General features: G+C 37.1%; 1 protein-coding gene across 1 annotated transcript in view; it reads left to right on the forward strand.

Moving 5' to 3' along the window:
• The window catches only part of grin2da (glutamate receptor, ionotropic, N-methyl D-aspartate 2D, a), a 173,531-nt gene that overhangs the window by 54,092 nt on the left and 99,842 nt on the right, over nt 1-19,597 (forward strand). The window contains exons 2-3 of the mRNA XM_016677562.1: nt 16,854-17,485; nt 17,601-17,738. Of these exons, the coding sequence (XP_016533048.1) occupies nt 17,021-17,485; nt 17,601-17,738 (603 nt within the window). The 5' untranslated portion in view covers nt 16,854-17,020. The remainder of the gene's footprint in view (nt 1-16,853; nt 17,486-17,600; nt 17,739-19,597) is intronic.

Raw genomic sequence — 19,597 nt, forward strand, 5'->3', positions numbered from 1 at the left:
CTTTCTGGGGGGTTAGAGACAGGAGTGTTATGGAGCACTGCACAGCGACAGGAAAGAGAGAATTGCAAAGTGAATCAGCATGTGTGGTCAGCTGGCAGATTGAAAAGGAAGGTCAAATATTCACAGGTGATTTCCACCGCTGGCTTTGTTTTAAAGACGCATTAAATGCATTTCAGGAGCAATGAAGTGATAAAATGTCTTTCCGTACACAGCCACCCACCTCAGCCTTAGTTATAAGGTTTTTTTTGGGGGGGGGGTTTGTGCTTTGTGTTTCCTACATCTGCACAAAATTCTTAAAAATGTGCTGAGGAGAGAGAATCTCAGGTGGAAGTTATTTTAAAGTTTCTTTCTTTTTCCATCACGATAGGCAATCTGAGGCAGAGAGATAATATTTAGCAAGCCCCTTTTACAATTAAAACAATAATAATTCAGGACATTAACATAATTTAATACTACTAAGTGACACTCAGAAAAGTTGTTTGTTTGCTTACACATAAATCAACAGCGGTATGGAAAAGGAACAAAACTCTGAAGGAAAACTGAAGCACGTCCAGAACTTTATGAGTGTCGGTATCATTGCAGTTAAACTACTGTCTTAACTCTGGGCTTCGATTTGTGTCAAGGCAGCACTTTGGTTTGTCTCGCTCTGCTCTTCTGCAGATTCATTGTCTTTGTGCTGTTTGGCAGGTGTGACATCACTGTGGGATTGATTAGAATCAATTGTAATCTTTATTGTTCATGATCACAATAAGGTTCTGGAAACTCTTCATTTGGAAAGTGATTGCATTTTTCAGAAATTGTGCTGCGTTTAAACTCATTTCTACATGTCTTTGATTGAAACACATCATATTTAAGCAATAGGTAGTTTATCCTAAAAAATATTTATATGGTGATAGCTGACTACTTTGCTTGATACTTGTTTATATGGTTGACTACATCCACTAAGTTTGGTCAATAGCAGCTGCTGAGTGAAATATTTACTCTACAGATTTTCTTCTCCTGGCCCCTCAGTGACTACAGCATGTTAGCAACATGAAAGTCTGGGTTGGCTAGTGCTTGTAGGCGGTTAAATTAATACAGAAGAGGGAATAATGATTTTTTTTCCCCTTTTGAAATCATAAGTTTGTTAAGTTACACAAAAATTATCAGGGTTTAATTTTTGATGGTTTATTATTCAGAAGAAAAAAAACCACATTACATCAGCATAAAATAGATTTTTTTATGCTTGTCAATGAATTATGTATTTAAACCCCAAGCAAAACTTGATTCAGAACTTAGTGGAGAAACCTTTATAAAGATCCGTTTCTTCTATTCGTCGAGCAGGTTTGCCGATATCTTAGGAAGCATTTTGGTAAACTCTTCTGCAGGAATTCTGTAACTCCTTAATGTCCATAATTAGTCCTCTTGGGACGCCGTATTACATGTTTTGGGCATTTTCTGGTTCAACACACCTGAATCTAATGATGGTTCATAACATGTTGGGTTGAGTCAATGTCAGAGAAATCTGTTTTGGTCTGATCTAAACTTTGCACTTTCTGCTGACTATGAAGTCACTGTGAATGCAGGATGAGCCTTCTCCACAGTAGCAGAAGTCTCCCTCTCCTGTCTCATGATCATCCTCATTATATCAGGCCAGATTTTGCTTGGAGATCCAAATCGAGGACAACTGATGGTCATCTTCTTCTTATGATTCTAAGTAGCACCACCAGCAGCTGTCACACTTAAAATAAAAACCAAGCTATATATTTGGGAATATTTCTGATCACAAAAACATGAACAGTTGAGGTTTTGAAAATTTACCTGCCAAGCCTATTAAGTTTTAACTGCTTTACTATTGGCAAGCTATAAACTAATTGATAAGCTACTTTAAATGGAATTAATGTAATTAATTACTTAATTAATGTAATCTTTGTGCTGATAGCATAATATTGTGAAACTTTAATATTTTTACTTAAGTTTATAAAGTTGTGGGAATCTCATACCGACCATAACTCTGTTCTGTAACGGATTGATTGAGCCATGTGCCTCTTGGCTTGCAGAGAATAAGGTATTTATTTTCCTGAGTGTCATCCAAATCAATGTTTAATTTTCATGTGGGATTTTTTTTTCTACATTATTGGTTAGCATTCTGCCTCTTTCCATTCAAATAAACTTCAAGTAGCTGGAAGAATGAAAATTAGGTTAAGTTCATTTACTGGAAAAGGTCGAACTGAGGATACTGTATATCAGCCATTACAGTTGTATCTAATGAAATTGCTTTTGTAACAAAGATCAGCTCCTCTCTCCGAACAGTAATGATGTTGTCTCACTTTGGCAAGAGTCAAAGAAATCCTCTTTGGGGATTGATTCAGCTTAGAGACGACTTCATTGGTATCCTGTGTGGAATATCGTCTCCTTCCACGCATGCAGTTTGGTCTAACACACACACACACGCGCGCGCACACTTCTCTATCACCTCCCATCATGGCCAGTGGCTATATGAGGCCTTTATTATGTGCCTGAATAATGCAAAAGTCTTTTCACAAATCAGAGGTTGTTCGTTCCCTCATTGCAGCCCCCACTGCCCAGCACACCCTGAGCGGAAGATAGCCAGAATATTTCTTCTTTTCGCTTCTCCTTAATAATGGTTTTCTCCCCATTTCCCCTCCATGCTCCACATTTTCAGTATCTCACACTTCCCCCCTTGATGCTCCACTCATTATGTAGAGCACTTACTGTAATTTATGGCTCTGACAGCTTTCTGTTTGGTTCTTACGACTCCACCTCTCTAGCAAAAAATATAGACAGAATAAAATGTGATCATGTGCACTTACATCTCTGTCACCTTCTTTTTATTTTCTTTTTTACTTTTTTTCTCTGAATTATGTTTTCCTCAGAGTTACCATGCACCTGTGCTTATATCCTGCTTCACCCCTGAAATGAAAAGTTTTTTACCATCTTAATCTTCATTTTCAATTTAGTTCCCCTACACTTAGAGGATCCGCACAGACTGAAAGCCCAGGAGAGTTTGGAAGGAAACGGGTGGTTGAGTCAGAAAAAGACTGATGAGGTGGGAGGGAGAGCTTGTATTACGTCAGGCATCCTTCTGGTTTATTAGTAAGTGATGTTGGGGGGAAAAGCCAATCTCAGAGGAGTGTGACAGTTATGGATTGTGTGTTTACAGGCATGGTAGTAGTGCACAGGAGAGAGTTTGAGTGGACACATTCTGACTGGTAGATTTCTTAGTAAACCTGGAGAGATTGGATTACGTAGGTTCATTATATAGAGGCGTCTGGACAATTAACAAAAGTACATTATGGGATATCATGTTTTTTTCTCTCTCTACTTAGGTAAACTTAGTTATGTGAAACTTAAATATGAGAGTGTGTAGGAAATAAATGGTGTAATGGCTGATGCCCAGCTTCATGCATGCCTCAAAGGCACAGAACTCTTTCATGACAGACGCTGCAGCAGAGGAAGCTTTGTTCAATCTCAGGTTATCAGATAACTGATTGCTTACTAATCACATCAGCTGGTTGCTACTCCTGTGAAAACAAGAAATATAGTGTACTATTTAACACACTTTATTTCCATAGTTGGTTGATGGGACATTATAAACTCCAATTATGTTTTTGTTCATTTGCAGGTGTTTACTTAAAGATCTGGAAAGATCTGAATACTTGTTTTTTTTTACCATGACTGCATGACCTTTTGACCTTTTTAATGCACATTACCGACATAGAGAGGTAAAATAAAAAGAAAGTACACCCTTTTTTTGTTAAATGTTGTGCATATCGTTGCATAACAGAAATAATCTCCTCTTTGTCTAGTGTGCAATCACAGTAGGTGACACATCAGTAGTACTTTTCCAACAGACTTTTAAGCTGTGTGAAAAGTAAGTACTCCACTGCAGTTTCTTTTGAACTTAAGGAAGAAAACAGCAGCCAGTTGCTGTTGACCAAACAGACCTCAATATTAAATGAACATCAGCAGGAGAGAACAACTTTGTAACACAAAGAGCAGCAAACTATCAGTTTGCTGATAGTTTGCTGATCTATCAGTTTGCTGATCTAGAGCATGAGGATGTGTGCAAACAAACTGCCAAGAAGGAAACAGCCAGGCAAATTAGTCCAGCAGTGGGTGGAAAATTATTTTCAGATTGGTGTAACACTTTTGAATTCTCTGAATTAGAGAAGCAGTAATTAAAAAGGCTGGATACGGACAATTTGGTTTAGTGTTTCTGTTAAATTATTCCGTCTTTTTTATTAAGAAGAGTACTGCCATATTTCTAGCTATGTTCCTTGCACATGAACAGGAAGGGCTGATAAGAAAATATTTGATTTATTTTATTTAATGAGACTAAAATAAATCTTGCAAAAGTATTTACTTTATTATTTTTCATATTTTGTTCCAAATGCCTTTCTTTATATCTTATAGGGATTTTATACATCAACAAAATGTAGAGCATGATGGAGAAATATAACTCCTGAAAACAATATACATATACTGCAGATGCTTATGTAGTAAAAAGTATTTCCACTTCCATTGGTTCATAAAAAAATATAATTTAATGTTGTGTTAGTAACACAGCTTTTATGTCCATATTGAATATTGTTTGCTTTTTTCACACTGTATCTCAAACAAATGTTTTATATAGTCAATCAGCTTTTCTCCTGTTTAGTCAAGGTCCATGCATGGCGGAATAACATGATAAACAACTCGCCTGCTGCTTCCAGCACCGTCCTCTCTCAGCTCTCTGTCTGTCAGCTCAACAGGGGCTGCAGCCCACAAGCATCCATATGTATGACTTCAGGTCCTCTTCCTAGAATAGGACACTGTTTCTTGGATCTGCTCATTTTGCAGTGCAACGGTTCATTCTAAAACATATTCTAAACGTGTTCAAAGTAATATTGGAAAGCTAAATTTGTGTTGTGTGTGCTCACTAGAGAGGAAAATGTGTGTTTCTGTGCCTTGGCGTGGATTCTTCTAAGCCTGCGGGGAGAAGTTGGAAGGAGGGTGGTAATTATAGAAAGTGAATGGAACAAGGTGCTGTGTACTGGGGCTAATGAAGGCAAGAAAGAGAAAAGACGAAGGATGTGTGTAGGAGGTGTTTAAGACTTGAGGATGATGCATTGGTTCGTAAGTTCTAGTACTCCCAGTCGAACCATCACTTTGACTACATCCTGGCACATATTTTATTCAGGGAGACTGACGCAGAGACAAACATGCACAAGCTTACTTCTAAATATGCACACAAGTTACTGAAATTACTATAATTTCAGGCATATTTATGCACTGTTGTAACTTTCAGGTCTTTCTTCGCTTCTGATGTTTTCCTTAACGACATACTGAGCAAACTTTGGATTATATCTGAAATAAAATTATATTTTTAGACATCTGTTATCTATACTTTGCGATGGTGTTACAGTATTTTAATAAGCTTAGTGTTAATTATTTAGGTCTCACCCTGTTTAACCTTGATAGCCTGCCACTGGGTGAGGATACACTTTTGAAAAAAAAAAAAAAAAATCCAAGTCATTTTTATTATGTTTGACTAATTATTATATTTAACATTACATAAAAAATGTAATGTGATACAATTAAATATTTAAATTATTTTTTGGAGAGATGTAAGCAATTTAAGGCCAGTGTGTTGACATGCCTTTTAAAATTAGTTTTACCCCAGGCAGATTCATGTTTAATGTAGTCCTTGAATTTTAGCAACATGTGGAAGCAATGGTGCAATTTTGGAGAGGTCCAATCAGAGCTAGAGAGGTCCAAGAAAATCAAAAATTCCCGTACAGGAAAGTTAATTGGTGATTCTAATACGGTTTTAATTGCTAGTTCGTGTGACGGTCAAAAACATTTCCCCAAATCTGATGCCCCTTGCATACTGTCTTATTTTCATTATAAAAGCACCAAAGTTAAGCACTGTACTTTGGGCAACAAACAAAAATGAAAATTGATGTCAGCAGTCCAGATAATTGTGGGATCATGATGGTATTTTTAGTGTGTTTCACTTGAACATTTTATCCCGAGGAGCAAATGTGTCAGGTTTTGTGCAGCTTGGCAATTTGAAGCTTATTTAAGGCAATGACAAGACAATTGTAAAGAAAAATAAAAATAAATATCCTCTGCAAATCAAATTTACACTTTGTCATTTAAAACCACCAAGAGGGTTTAGAAAAAAAACAAAAAAACATCTGGCACAAATTGTCCCTAGAATATTTTAAGAGTTAAGTTTGTGATTTGTGAGATACATTTTCATAAATGGCAAAAAAGAGGAATTGCTAAAAGTAAAAAAATAAACAAATAAAAAATATTGCTAAAATCTAATTCTTGTGAACCCATTACTGCCTTGTGTTGTAAATTATGCACCAGTTGTATGCCTAGGGGCAATTGGTGTTTTGTTGCTAATCCTTACGTAAATTCAAGTTTCTTTCTGAACGTCTGTGAAGGGAAACTTCCTCAGCTTTAATAAATAGTTTATGTCTGTGAAATGGAGCAATAATAAAAAACAAATGCCAGGCTCTGTTCCTGTCTGTATGCAAAGCTTTCTCTGGATACATCCTCTCTCAAAGACTGTCGCAACTTCCACAATCACAAACCTGTGGCTACTGTTGGCGGTGCTGCATTACCCTTCATCTTGTTTTCTCTCATCGCCTCATTCACACAACACACACAACACACACACACACACACACACACACACACACACACACACACAGGAAAGTCATTATTTGCTGAGTGTCTGTTCAGTGTCATGACCCCAAGCCCCCTGCTTGTTATGAAGCCAGGAGTTGCTGGCTGCAAACATATAAAACAGGACACACAGCAGGTTGCTGCCTCTAATGATGATCTGCTTGGTGACGGTTGTGCTCATGACTACTGGTGTTCTACATGGCCCAGTGTGGTGTGTGGTTGTCACTGTGCTCTGCAAATTAGAATGGTAATAATGTGTATCCACCTTCATGCTCTCTCTCATGTTCATCTATCCATGTTGTTGATGTGCTGATGTTTATTGATGCAGTGTGTGCTTTATGGTATCACATGTGTGTGTGTGCAATATTATATAACTGCAAATTCATAGGCATGCCTCCATGCTCTTCAATGATGTGAGACGGAGCCATGAATCAGCTCAGCCCGTAATGAATTCCGATGGCCCATGGAAGACAGAGGGGAGGAAGACAGGAGCAGGGGAAGGAAGAGCAGAGGAAGGAGTAGGAGCAGCAGCAAAGGCGTGGCTGAGGAGCCGAGGCAGGGGCAGAGAGGAGAACGGTTGGAAAAGTGAAGGGAAATAATAAAAGAGAATAACGAGGGAGGGAACAGTGTGAAGCTGTAGGAGTTCATTGATTAATCACAAAAAAAAAAATCATAATTCAGTCCAGTCTCCCACTGTTCTCTTTTTAACTGAAAACAGCAGAAATTTTTGTCATTATTGCTGTTCCCAGAAAACCATTATAAGCAGTTGGTAACTTATTTGCCTAGAGTTAAATAAGGGCTAATCTAAATCAGGAGGTTCATTATTAAAAACGGAGTTTCTTTGTGTTTGATGAAAAGCAAACTTCTAAATGGAGTTTTACATTACCGTAATGCATTTTCAATGCCTTGTGGCTCCCATTCTTTAATAGGCTGATCTGAAAATACTGGCAGCTTCAGTGGGGAGAAATCATCACATTTAGACGTTTCCTCTCATATCCCAGTTTGTGACAAATTAACACAACCAAATACCTAGACTTAGTCTTATCATTGTATCAGTTTTGGTAGTTTCTATTAATTGTACCTGCAAGTATATTTTCTTTCCAACTAGATATAACATTCATTTTCTTAACATTAGTGGTAAATAGCAAGCAAATTCTGTCAATAGGTAGGCAGCTTTTAAAAAAATATGTTGACAGAAATATGTCTCTTGATCAAAGAAAACTAAGAATAAACAGTTTTTATTCAAGTAAAGTTATCTAACGTGGGGTTCATAGAATATGTAAGCAGTGTTCAGGTCAAATTTGATCTGTCTTTTAAATATTCAATCGTTTTCCTAATTGCATAGAAGTAATAAGAAGATCTTAAAAATGTGTGATGTAGAACGGGAAGGTTCGGCTTCAACAGCAACTTTGATGTCTTTCTCTTGCTCCTGTACAGCCTGGATGAACAGCAGACAGGTCTTGACATGATGTTCAAAATACATTTTGATTTAGAAGCTTTTAACATCTCTGTGCCTCCTCTGATTCATTTAGCCATTTTACTGACTTTGACATTTGCTCAATTTGAGTCCCTTACAGTACATTCTGTCAGGAACAGCACGTACAGCTTAGAGGACTGTCGTCCACACTGCCTGCTAGTGCTTATTATGGTGCATTCATAGATTGGGAAAAGATTAGGTTTTCCTGTTATCTGATGAAAAGTTAAAGACATGAATTCTCTTAACCTCACCCTGAAAGTAACCTCCGTTTTAAACAGCTGTGGAATATTGTCATCCATACAAACCAGATCTGTTGGAGGCCATTTTTGATTTCCTCACTGGTACAGTACTAGACTTTGTGTAATCTGATTATATGTTGTCAGACTTCATTATCACCAGTTCTTGTGTCTCCACCAACTTATTGAAAACACAATTCTTTATATTGTCTAAATAGACACAGAAATGAGTCATCCTCACTGACTTTACATAGAAGAATACACTACGAGGCATAAACTAACTCACAGAAACACTTGTGCTTTTTGCTTTTCTGATGATTATTACCATTTTAACAAAGCAGTTAAACACAGCTCTACCAGATTCAGTTAGAAAACTTTGAAGATACGGTTCAAATGCAATATAAATAAATTGTTTATTTATTTATATTTCGAATAATACTGTTTTTTAGTATTTCTATATTCACTTGATTTTACTGTGTATATATAGTTTTTCATATTGGTTTTGCTTTTTATTCTGCTGTAACAATGTAAATTTCCCCACTGCGGGATTAATAAAGGAATATCTTATCTTATCTTATCTTATCATGAAGATGTGGCATCTGAAAATTCTTTGCTGTCACAGCTGGTGTGACCCAATCTGAAGATGCTCTCCGGTTGTTTCTAACATGACCTGCTCTTTCAGATTCAATCAAAGCCCTAATCACAAACTTTAATAGCTTCTTTATACCGCCTCGTTTTCTTTTTGTTGCACACACTGTCAGTCTTTAAAAGTAATTAACAAGTAGAAAGCAAACAAGACATTATTGAATGGCTTTGTCAGCTTTTCTTGCTCTGTATCATTTTATATTGATCCACGCTCGCAATCATTTGTTTATATGAAGTCAAATATGTCTGCAGGCAGAACAATGAAGTCATATGACACTGAGGCTTAATAAGAATATTTTCAATGACATGGCTCCTGCTGAATATGAAAAAGAAACAGATATGTTTGAGTGTTAAAATCTGTTTGATTGAACCACATTAGTATTAGATAAGGATAAAAACAATAAGACATAGAGTACTGTACTCTAAGCACTTGCAAGTTCACTTACACAGATAAACAGAAATGAATATTAAAACTGCACAGAATATTAAAATATTGATCACCATAAATACAGTCTAACAGCTGTCTTGCATTCTTTGTTGCATTATTGCATTATTTTTCTTTTTCATTCTTTAAAAGTGCTGGGGGAAAAGTATGCATGGTGGCCATTTTCTCTTACCTTTTAAAATCATGCTAGCACACAATACCAGACACAATGTGTTCCCATTCCAGCTGTGTTAAACACAATGTGTTCTTTGGTCACACACGCATACACACACCCACACGCATGCATAGAAAGCACCAGAGCAGATATGAGAAAGGAAAAAAAAATGCTCATGAACTGAATTAGTATTTGAAAGCTGTGTTTCTGCAGGAGAGTTGTCCTGTGAATAAAAAAAAAATCAGTTTTATGCAGTTTGACTGGCTTTCAAGAGATTTGCTCTCAGTTGCAGATTTTCCAAATGCCTGCAGGTCAGGTGCATCCCCCTGCTTCTCAGTCAAACGCAAACTGACTGACGATCAATGATACATTAACAACTCGACAACAAGAGCAAACAAAATTAACACTGCTACATTAAATGCGCAATATGCTGGAGATCAACCTAACAAGCAGCAGCTTTGACAGAGTTCCTTATTCTCAACCCCCCTGAGGCTGGTTGTGTAGGATGTGTTTGTTTCTCTAACAATGGTTTAATTTACATGTGGGTTTTAATAAATTCAAAACCAACAAGGCTGTTTGTTTTAGATTTTTGTTTTATGAATTTTCTGAAGTCTTACAATAGTGATACTGATATAAATAGTGACAGATGCTTTTCTAAGGCAAATTATACAAAGTAATGTTTTGAAATTGAACAGTTTCTGTGAAATCAAACATCTTCAGCTTAAATATTGTAGTTTGTCAAAAACGTCATGCTAAGTTTTTGCAATACAATTTCATGACGATTAAATCTACAATCTCAAAAAGAAGCTTGTATGCAAACACATATCTCATACATCACATAAAACATAAAACATCTCATAGAGTCCTTTTGACTGTTTGTAGTTGATTTTTAATTCAGATTTCTTCATCCAATGTCTGTTTGGCTGCAGCAATGTTTCTCAGCTGAATGAGAAACAACATTAAATTCAAGAAAATTTGGTAATAATAAAATGAACTTGGCAAATCTATTTGTAAAGATGATCAGAGGAGGCTGGAATAACAAGATTTCTTCTGTGATGATTTTGAGCCAAGTTGTTGTAAAAACCATATGGCATTCCATTAAAATGATCTTTCAAGTGCCAAGTGTGTTTTCTGCAGAACTGCTACATCACCCACTACGTTTGCCAAAAAGGATCCTCAGGTCAACAGACTTGTAAAGAGCCCAAGTCTACCAGCTAGCCATATCATGGCTGCAACCAGAGTGATTCTTTATCCTCTATTAATATCTCTAATCATTCATAAATATGAGCTTTAATTTGGAAAAACATTCTGTCTTGGCATTCTTCATGGGAGTCTAATCCAAACGGATTTGATGGCAAGACATTTTGTGCATCTCATATTCAGCAAAGAGAGGTGATTTCTGTATTTTTGTCCTGAGTCCTCCAGGGTGTCAGCTGAACTGTCGGTATTGCCACATCATACGCTTGAGGCAAATGGCTAATCCTTTTAAAAGTCAACCAACACAGGGATGGTGTCCTTTGTTTGGCATGTTTTAGGCACAACGATGGTGAGTTGATTTCAGCCACCCTTGCTACCTGTGCCGTTTTACAAACACAAGGAGATGACATGGCTTTAAAAAAACAATATGTTGCTTGGAAATTCAAGTTCATTTTAATTTCGCACATCTGCACACAAGTGTGTTGGCTTCCAGGAAAGAAACAAATAAAATCACCATCTGCATTTGGACAGGATGGAATTTAACAGCAGAGTTTGAAGACTATGCTGGGCAAAACATTACTTGTTCTATATCAATAAGAGCAAAATGACTTTAATTTGAACACGTAAAGCTTACAAAATAACAGCATTATGTATTCTCAAATGTTTTTGAACTGAAATGCATTTTGGACTTTCTTTAAAACTTTTTTAAGAGGTTTTGATCAATAATTCCTCAGGCATTCTGAACGTTTTTCAAAGTCCTTCTTTAAAGGGGAGAGCACATTGTGAGTACCGAATTGGATCTCATCGGTTTATACTCATCGGGTGGTACCTTTTTACTGAAATGGGTCAAGATTACGGGGCAACCTTGTTTTTCCTCATTTTCTATCGAGGCTCACCATGGAAGCATGTTGACATGTTTCAAAAAGAGCAAAGTGGAAAAGCAGAGACCGAAGGACGTGTCACTTAAAAAAAGAGGGTAAAAATAAAAGCAGAGGCTTTTGAAAAAACAGCAAGAAAAATACAGAAACATGAGAAACATATGACATTAGAAGCTGCAAGCTTAATAAGTCCAGCTGATCATCAATAGTAAGAATGGAAATTATTCAAACCCCTGACAGATTTAGGTTTGAAGTAATCTTAGTTTTCTCAGGATGACCCTTCTGACTGGATGCAGTTTTAACACGATGGAATGACCCAAAACCTTCATGTCATTTTTATAAAAAATTAAATACATACCTATTTTAAAAAAATAATAATTGATACACCCCTTACATTGTACTATTTTCTTTTGCTCTGTCAACACATGTCACTATCAGAAACAAACTTTATAATGAAAATAATTTGAAATCTAAATCTGACTGCAGTGTGAATAATTTTGAACTTAATGGTTTATATGCCATCCCTTAATTTGAAAGTTCTTTGGGATTCACCTTGTTTTTCCTTCATCGTTGCTATTATCAGTTTGACAGGCTGCTACTAACAAAGGAGTCTAAAGAGTTGAAATTAGTTATCTTTTATGTGTCATAACACTGGTTCACCTGGAGCTTAGGAGCCTTTTATGCCTGGATGATTAACTTTTCAGAGTTGAGTGGGATAATAATTCTTGTAAAATGCTAACATACTGGACTGAACTGAGTCACGATCTGTAGAAAAAGACTGGAAGACTTTCAGAAACAGACAGACAGTGATGACGCATCATTGGAAGCAAAGTGTAAAGAAACATTAAATGTCTTAAAACTGTTACACAACACGGTGGCTCACTAACAAGGTACCGCCAATTCAGAGGTTGGTGCGCATGAAAGTACAGTTAGTCATTTGAAATGTTTCAGAAAAAACATTTCATAAGGTTTTGAAGTTGTCATATTGGATGGATAACAGGCTGCATACAGATGACAGATCTGACACGTGGTTTAACTAATGATCTGAGGAAAATGGGGAAGATCTTAGACCCACTAAAATGAACTCATTTTCAAAAAACTGTAAAACTTACCAACGATTGTTTTGTTAATTTTGCTCTGTCTCTTATTTCAGGACGTTTCTCACATTTCCAAAGTCTAAATGTGAACTCTCTTCAAGTGTAACTCTAACTTGTCTGGTAGATTAAATCTATTCTCTGACGTTAGTCTCCTTAATGAACAAAAATAAATAAATAGTTGTTTCTCCTAACTTTTCACTGAAAGCCAATAAGATGAAAGAAACAGCTTCACAATTATTTGAATACATTTATTTTATTTTATTTTTACACACTGTAAGATGAGGAAAAAAATGATTCTGCAAGCATGAGTTCAGCTCTGTAAAGTGTAATTTATGTTTCAAGACGAAGCAGAGAGAAGTGCGGCGCTTCAAACTGTCAGCAGCACACTTGTTAACTTTAATCAATACACAGAAGATAATCTTGTCCTCTGAAAAGATAAGAAAACATAAAAGGAGCTGAGATTTTAACAATGATTTTTGGAAAGTAGGTCAGTGCACATGGAGAGGAAGACAATGTAGCAACCAGACTCAGATATAAAAAAGCAACAATTATTTTCCATAAAAAGTCACATATGGCAAATAATACATTCTTGCCACATTGGGAACATTGATTGTATTTTTTATAAATTCATAAATCAGCTTTAAATGTATTCCCCCTGCAGGATTTAAACAAACAGGCATAAAAATGATTACTTGTGTTTTAGCTGCAACATTTCCCAAATGAACACGAAACCAGAAATGACTACAGTCAAAAGCCAGTACCTTCCCAACTGGCTTTTCTGTTTGGCAGCCAGCAGTCCTAAAAAGGCATCACATCATTGTTATGTGGAATATAGATGAGAGTCAGCAGCTTGAGCTTGCACAGACAGGGCAGCTAAGGCCAACAACATGACTAATCACTGGTAATAATACTAACAGGTATGACTCACATTACAGAGGCTTTCCTTGCAGTCTTCAATACATTTTTCATTTTGTGACACTGATGCCAAAAATAAAGAAGCTGCTCGTTTTTAATCTGAAGATTATTCAAGCTTTGATTAATTTGCATTCTTTGCTCAAATCCATCAAGTTTGATTAACTTTCTTGCTCAACAAAACCTTCCATAAAACAACAATTTTATCTAGCTTGTGATGGGATCAAATTTTAAACTGTTCAGAAACTGTTATATCATCGCCTAAAAACATCTAACAGTTTTCAGTGTTAATCCAGTCATGGCTTTGATGTTTTTCACTGCGTTATGTTCTGTTCTAGGTTTGCATGATATTGGAAAAAACTGAGATTGTGATTTTCTCTACCCTTGTGATATATATTGTTATATGACAAGAACTTAGGATTGTTGAATCGGTAACTTGAATAGCTTCCTAAGTTATGTTGCATCCCTGCCATCTTGTTGACAATTTCCACCTTTTTGTGAAGGTCACAAATATTTTAGAAATATTTTTGCAATGTTAGTAACAATAGTAAATATGATGATATAAACTGCTATATAACCATGTTTTTTTCCCCTCTCTTTTCTGCTGTGCTTCCATCATTCTATGACCTTCAGCGTTTTGAGCATTAGTGTCCGGTGTGAGCATCTGCTGGTATGAGACTCTGTGCACCTGGCAAAATATTATTCGCATGGAAAAATACAGGCTCTGAACACTTGAAATATTTTAGTCAACAGTTTTTACACTCCTAACAGTCTTTTGTGATTTGAGTATTTCCTAAAGTCCTTCTCTGTTCTATAAGCAAATGTCGGATACATTTGAAGCATTACATACAATCTATAAGCATCTGACATGCCACTTTTATTACTAAAGTTTAAAGAGGTCTTTACTCTGATTCTGAGATATTGAAATGTTTTCCAAGGTTAGCATGCTCCATGTGAGACAGGACTCAAAAGTCCCTTCTGTTATCAGCTGGAAGTATTTTTCTGGCTTGCAGTCTGAAGAAACTGCTGACATGCTTTGACATGTTCAAAATGGTTTTCTTTTAAATTGGTTTTTACATCTCATGTCTTTTTCTGACTTCATATTAAAAAGTGCAACTGACTGTTAAAATCACAAATTCTCTGACTTCTTAACTCACTGCAGTCTTTTTTTGTCTTTACCTCCACACCAGTGCTTGCTGGTAGAGCTGACATACTTTCACAGAGATCAGATTTGTGACTTTCTCACTGTCTGATAAGCAGTCAACACTGCTAACCAAATATTCAGTTTTTGGCTGATGTGCATCTTTAAGTAGCACATCTTTCTAAACACTGAATGACAACGATCTATAGATTTGGCTGTTCTATCACCTCATTGGGAAAATTATTGTTACACATGAGTAAAGGTACTTAGAACTGTGATTAGATCCTATGTAATCTATCTAAATTAGACGTTACAGTACGTATAGTCTTCATATTTTACAATCAGCCCCTTCTTCAGTTTGGAAAAAATGCAAAAACAATACTAGAGCAGTTGTTCACATTGTGTGTCTGTGTTGTAGGAACTTTACTTGAGCAGTTCTCTGTTTGTAGTTCTAATTTTGTTTAGTGTTTGAGGAAGATTTGAACTTTGTGCACTTTTAAGCTTAATGACCAAACAGCCTCTCATGGCCAGGAATCCTTACACTGAAGAAAATGGACATCTTTGGAGTCTCATTGTAAAAGTAGCGCTTGTTTTTTTATTGTTGTTTTTCTGTGCCTCTGTTCTATTTATAAGACATACTGTAAGTGCCTAGCACCTTCATACATTTTGCAGTATATTTTCACTGCTCTTTTAGTGTTTTTTTTTCTTATACAAAAGCAGATCTTTGCTGTTTAAGTGTGACTGCACCTACACTCTGCTCTTCTAATCTCGGTTTCCTGAACTCGCTGTTTATCTGCTCTACCTTTCTTGCCTGTAGGTCTTCCTCTGTGTCTCTGCTCTGTATGTCTTCAGTGTTTATTGTCATCGTTCCTCTGAAACCATGCCTGTTCTGACATAAAGCAGCACAGATCCAGTCTGTGCTGGATTGAGAGGGCAATATATATATATTGTTTTTGGGAAGATTTGCACCGTGACTAAAGAAGCTGATTTGTGCACTTGTCAAGATTACAATTCATAAGTCTTAGATTCCAGATTGTTAAAACAAGACATTTCAAAACTCTTGTCCAAAATTAAATTTAAATTGAATAATAATTACCAATAGTCTTTGCATGTAATCAGGCTAATGGTTTAAACTTTATCAGTGCATAGAAATGAACCAAAGTATCTTCATTTTGATTTAAATAGCATCCTAAGGAATAAAGTTAAAAGTTATTTGTTTCATAATTATGTTTCCAGTTATAGTATTTGTTAGCAGATATTTGCTTGAACAAAATTCAAAGATGTTCCTAAAAAGTGTGTTTTCTTTCTGATTGAAACATTCTTTGTTTAGAAATTAAGTGGTGTCAAAATACAAACCCATAGATGAATGGGTTTTAGTCTGTCACCTATTTATGCTGTTTACTGAAAAAAAATATAACTGCTTTATTACACCCACATAAATCATTTGTCTGTCTAGGAATAACACAGGAGTTTAGAAGTAGCAATTAGAAACTGTTTTTGGGGTTCAAGAAGATAAATGGCATTCAAAGAGTAGTCGTGTTTCCATCAAACTTTTTTATGTGCATTTTGAAGTATCACATTAGAAAAAGTTGATGGAATGGCAAAGTTCATAAATAACTTCCCCAATTTCACAAAAAAAACTTCTTTTTTTTTTTTACTCTCAATTGAGGTAGAAACACATTTGCCAAAAAAAGTTAACGTGTCTGAACCTCCCACAAGGAGGGGATGACTCTTAATTATTTTTTTAAATGAGTGGTGCACGCTAGGTTGCAAACTCTGCATCGTGTTTGTCACAGCCATGCACCTCAACATCTGATTAAATTATGTTTTGTTTAGCGAGGTTGAATTGCTCCAAAACAGGTGGAAACACCCCCAATTTGTAATTTCTTTTTTGTGTCATTTTAAAAGTTTGCTCAAAATTCACATGACAATTAGACTGAAACATAGCTAGTCACAGTTTTAATCATTCTGCTTCATTCTTCCTCTGCAGGGTCTCCGCTCCACATCAGGTGAAGCACTGTAGGCTGCCAGGCCCCTGCCACCATTACCTTCCCTCCTCCTCAAGAGGCATCATCCTTTACACAGAATCCCTCCACCCCACCTGGCCTCACCTGGCAAACCCCATCGGACAACCACCACTGGCCCTCCCTTTACCCCATGGTGGCCCCAAGGCCCACCCTCTCACTGCTACTGGCTATCCTGGCCTGCACGGGGCCCGCACGCCCCTCGCCCCCCCTGCTGCTCCGGCCCCGGGAGAGAGAGAGGGACTCGGGTGGCATCAACATAGCCGTAGTCCACTCTGGCTCCTCCCTGCTCCCGGAGACGGCGGTGGTGGGAGGCGCGGGGGTTGGCGAGCCGGGTCTCGGGTCCGGTCTGGGAAACGGTCCGGGAGGAGGAGGCGGCGGAGGCGGAAGGGGGGTGACAGATACAGCCTCACTGGCAGGAGTCGTGGCCATGGCCTCTTTATCCTCCTCAACATACCTGTCGCTGGCAGCACTTTCCACGGAGACGGTGATGACACCATCAGGTCAGGCAAACGTCATCTACCTGGCAGTGAATGAGAGCAGTCCAGGCACACTGCTGCTGCAGCTGTGTGAGCTGCTGGCCACTACACCTCTACAGGTAGGCACAGGACACCAAACACACGGTTTTTCACCTTACATTGTGTTTGATTCTAAATAGATATGCATTCTGAGTTACTGGAAGATGTTTCACCTGCAACCTTTGTTTAACTCAGGGTTTGGTGTTTGAGGAGGAGAGACCACCCCCGCCAAACCGTGCCCCTCTAGCCCCAATGCTGGAGTTTGTCTCCGCTCAGACTGGAGTTCCTGTTGTTGCTGTCGGGGGAGGAGCCAGTCTAGGCCGAGAGCCACAGGTAAAAATGAGTTACTTCTTATTGCATCATCATCGTTCCCGTTTCTTTCATCGCAGCCAAAGAAAGAACTGTCTGTGAAACACCAGATAGAATGTAACAATTAAAAGATATGAACACGTTTTCCGCCTTCTTCAGCAGATTTCAGTTACATAACACTTTGAAGTTGTGGTCTATATGTAAATGGGAAATTTACTGAAGAGAAAATGTACAGTAATTTTAATAAGACAATGTCAGTCTGTGAGGGTGGAACAATATTACCTTTCAAATTAGTAGAAATCATATTTTCTATCAATGTACTCTTTGTACAGCAGCATTAAATCTACATACATGCAGTCTGAAAATTTATACATTATTTCATTTGAGGACCACAAAATATGTAAAAGTGGTATATTATGTAGATAAAGTAATCTAAGTAATCTAAGAGGTAGTGATCAGCCACTAACCTTTAACTTTGGTGTAAAAGTGGAAAGAACAGAAATTGTTGCTTCCCTTCTATTCAGCAGGCAGAACTGATGAACTAAAGGGACATGTTAACTTTATTTATTATGATGTTCTGATTATGGATTTTTTGACCAAAAATAGTTTCAAAATATGAGTCTTTGGAGGAATATGTACCTCATGTTATGCCTAACCTACAAGCTTGTTTGTTTGCTGTTTGACAGGAGCAGGTTGAGGGTCATGGCTAATTTAGGAATTAACCATGGAAAAATCCAATCAGAATGGGAAACGGGAAAGGAAAATCCAAATCCAAAGAGGCACAAATTTGTATTGAATGAATTACAAAGAGTGACTCAGTGAGACCTTTAATGCTGAGGCGTCTTGTTACAAAGCTTTTCATTACACAATCACAGTTTCTGCTTATTGCAAATATGCACATTTCAGCTTTAGGGACGACAAATTCCTTAGGCCTGCAGTGCTATGAATATGAAATCCTCTCCATATCTTCTGACAGCAGAAATTGAAGCTCAGTGAGCAATCTCTAATTTATCTCAGATTAAAATCTACAATGTCAGCTTCTTTTTGGAAGACACACTGTTTGATCTTATCAGGAATGTGCGATGGAGAAGAGGGGCATTGCAATATCTTTCTCAGGATGGCTTTAGTTTCCGTTGTTGCTGTTTGTTAACAGGTCAGCATCAAAATCACCAAGTAGAAAGAGACATGAATATTCATAATATTCGACCAGTTTGAGAAAATAAATCAACACAATTGTTTATAAATTGATTACTTATGTGTTGAGAGACCCGGATAACAAAGCAGTACAACAACAGCAGGTGTGATAGTCAGTGAGTGGGCCAGACTGTTTTAAACAGATCACCTTGACAGCGATGGGTTATAATTCTTTCATGACTTGGCCAAGGGCGTAGGAACGAGTCTGTCATTGGGGGGGACGCATATCGGAAACCTGACAGATCAGTAAATATCTAAAGCAGAAATGTCAAACTACTTATGCCATCAACACATCAGAATGCGTTACTCTAATCTGACCCTTGTTTCAGTAACAAGTATTCTAACATGTTACTATTTACAATCCAATAATCAGATTAAAGTTATGCATAGTATAATGACCGTCATTCCAGGATGAACACTCACTTTAGCATTTGTCTCACAACTAGCAAGCTAAATACTCTGGTAGCACAGACAGGCTACCAGATTTGATATAAATTGACTGGTAATTGAACTGGTTCTACCTCTTTCTAAAACCAAAGTAGAAAACAGCTCATAAAATAAGACTCAGCAGTTTTAAACTCAATACAGCAGTTTGACCAACAAAAATAAAATCTAAAAAACAAGTTTTGTTCTTCTTTAACATCTCTCTACATCAGTGCAACAGTTTGATCTACAAAATAAATAAAAAT

This window comes from Poecilia formosa, unplaced genomic scaffold (assembly GCF_000485575.1).
Source record: "Poecilia formosa unplaced genomic scaffold, Poecilia_formosa-5.1.2 Scaffold158, whole genome shotgun sequence".
Lineage (NCBI taxonomy): Eukaryota > Metazoa > Chordata > Actinopteri > Cyprinodontiformes > Poeciliidae > Poecilia > Poecilia formosa.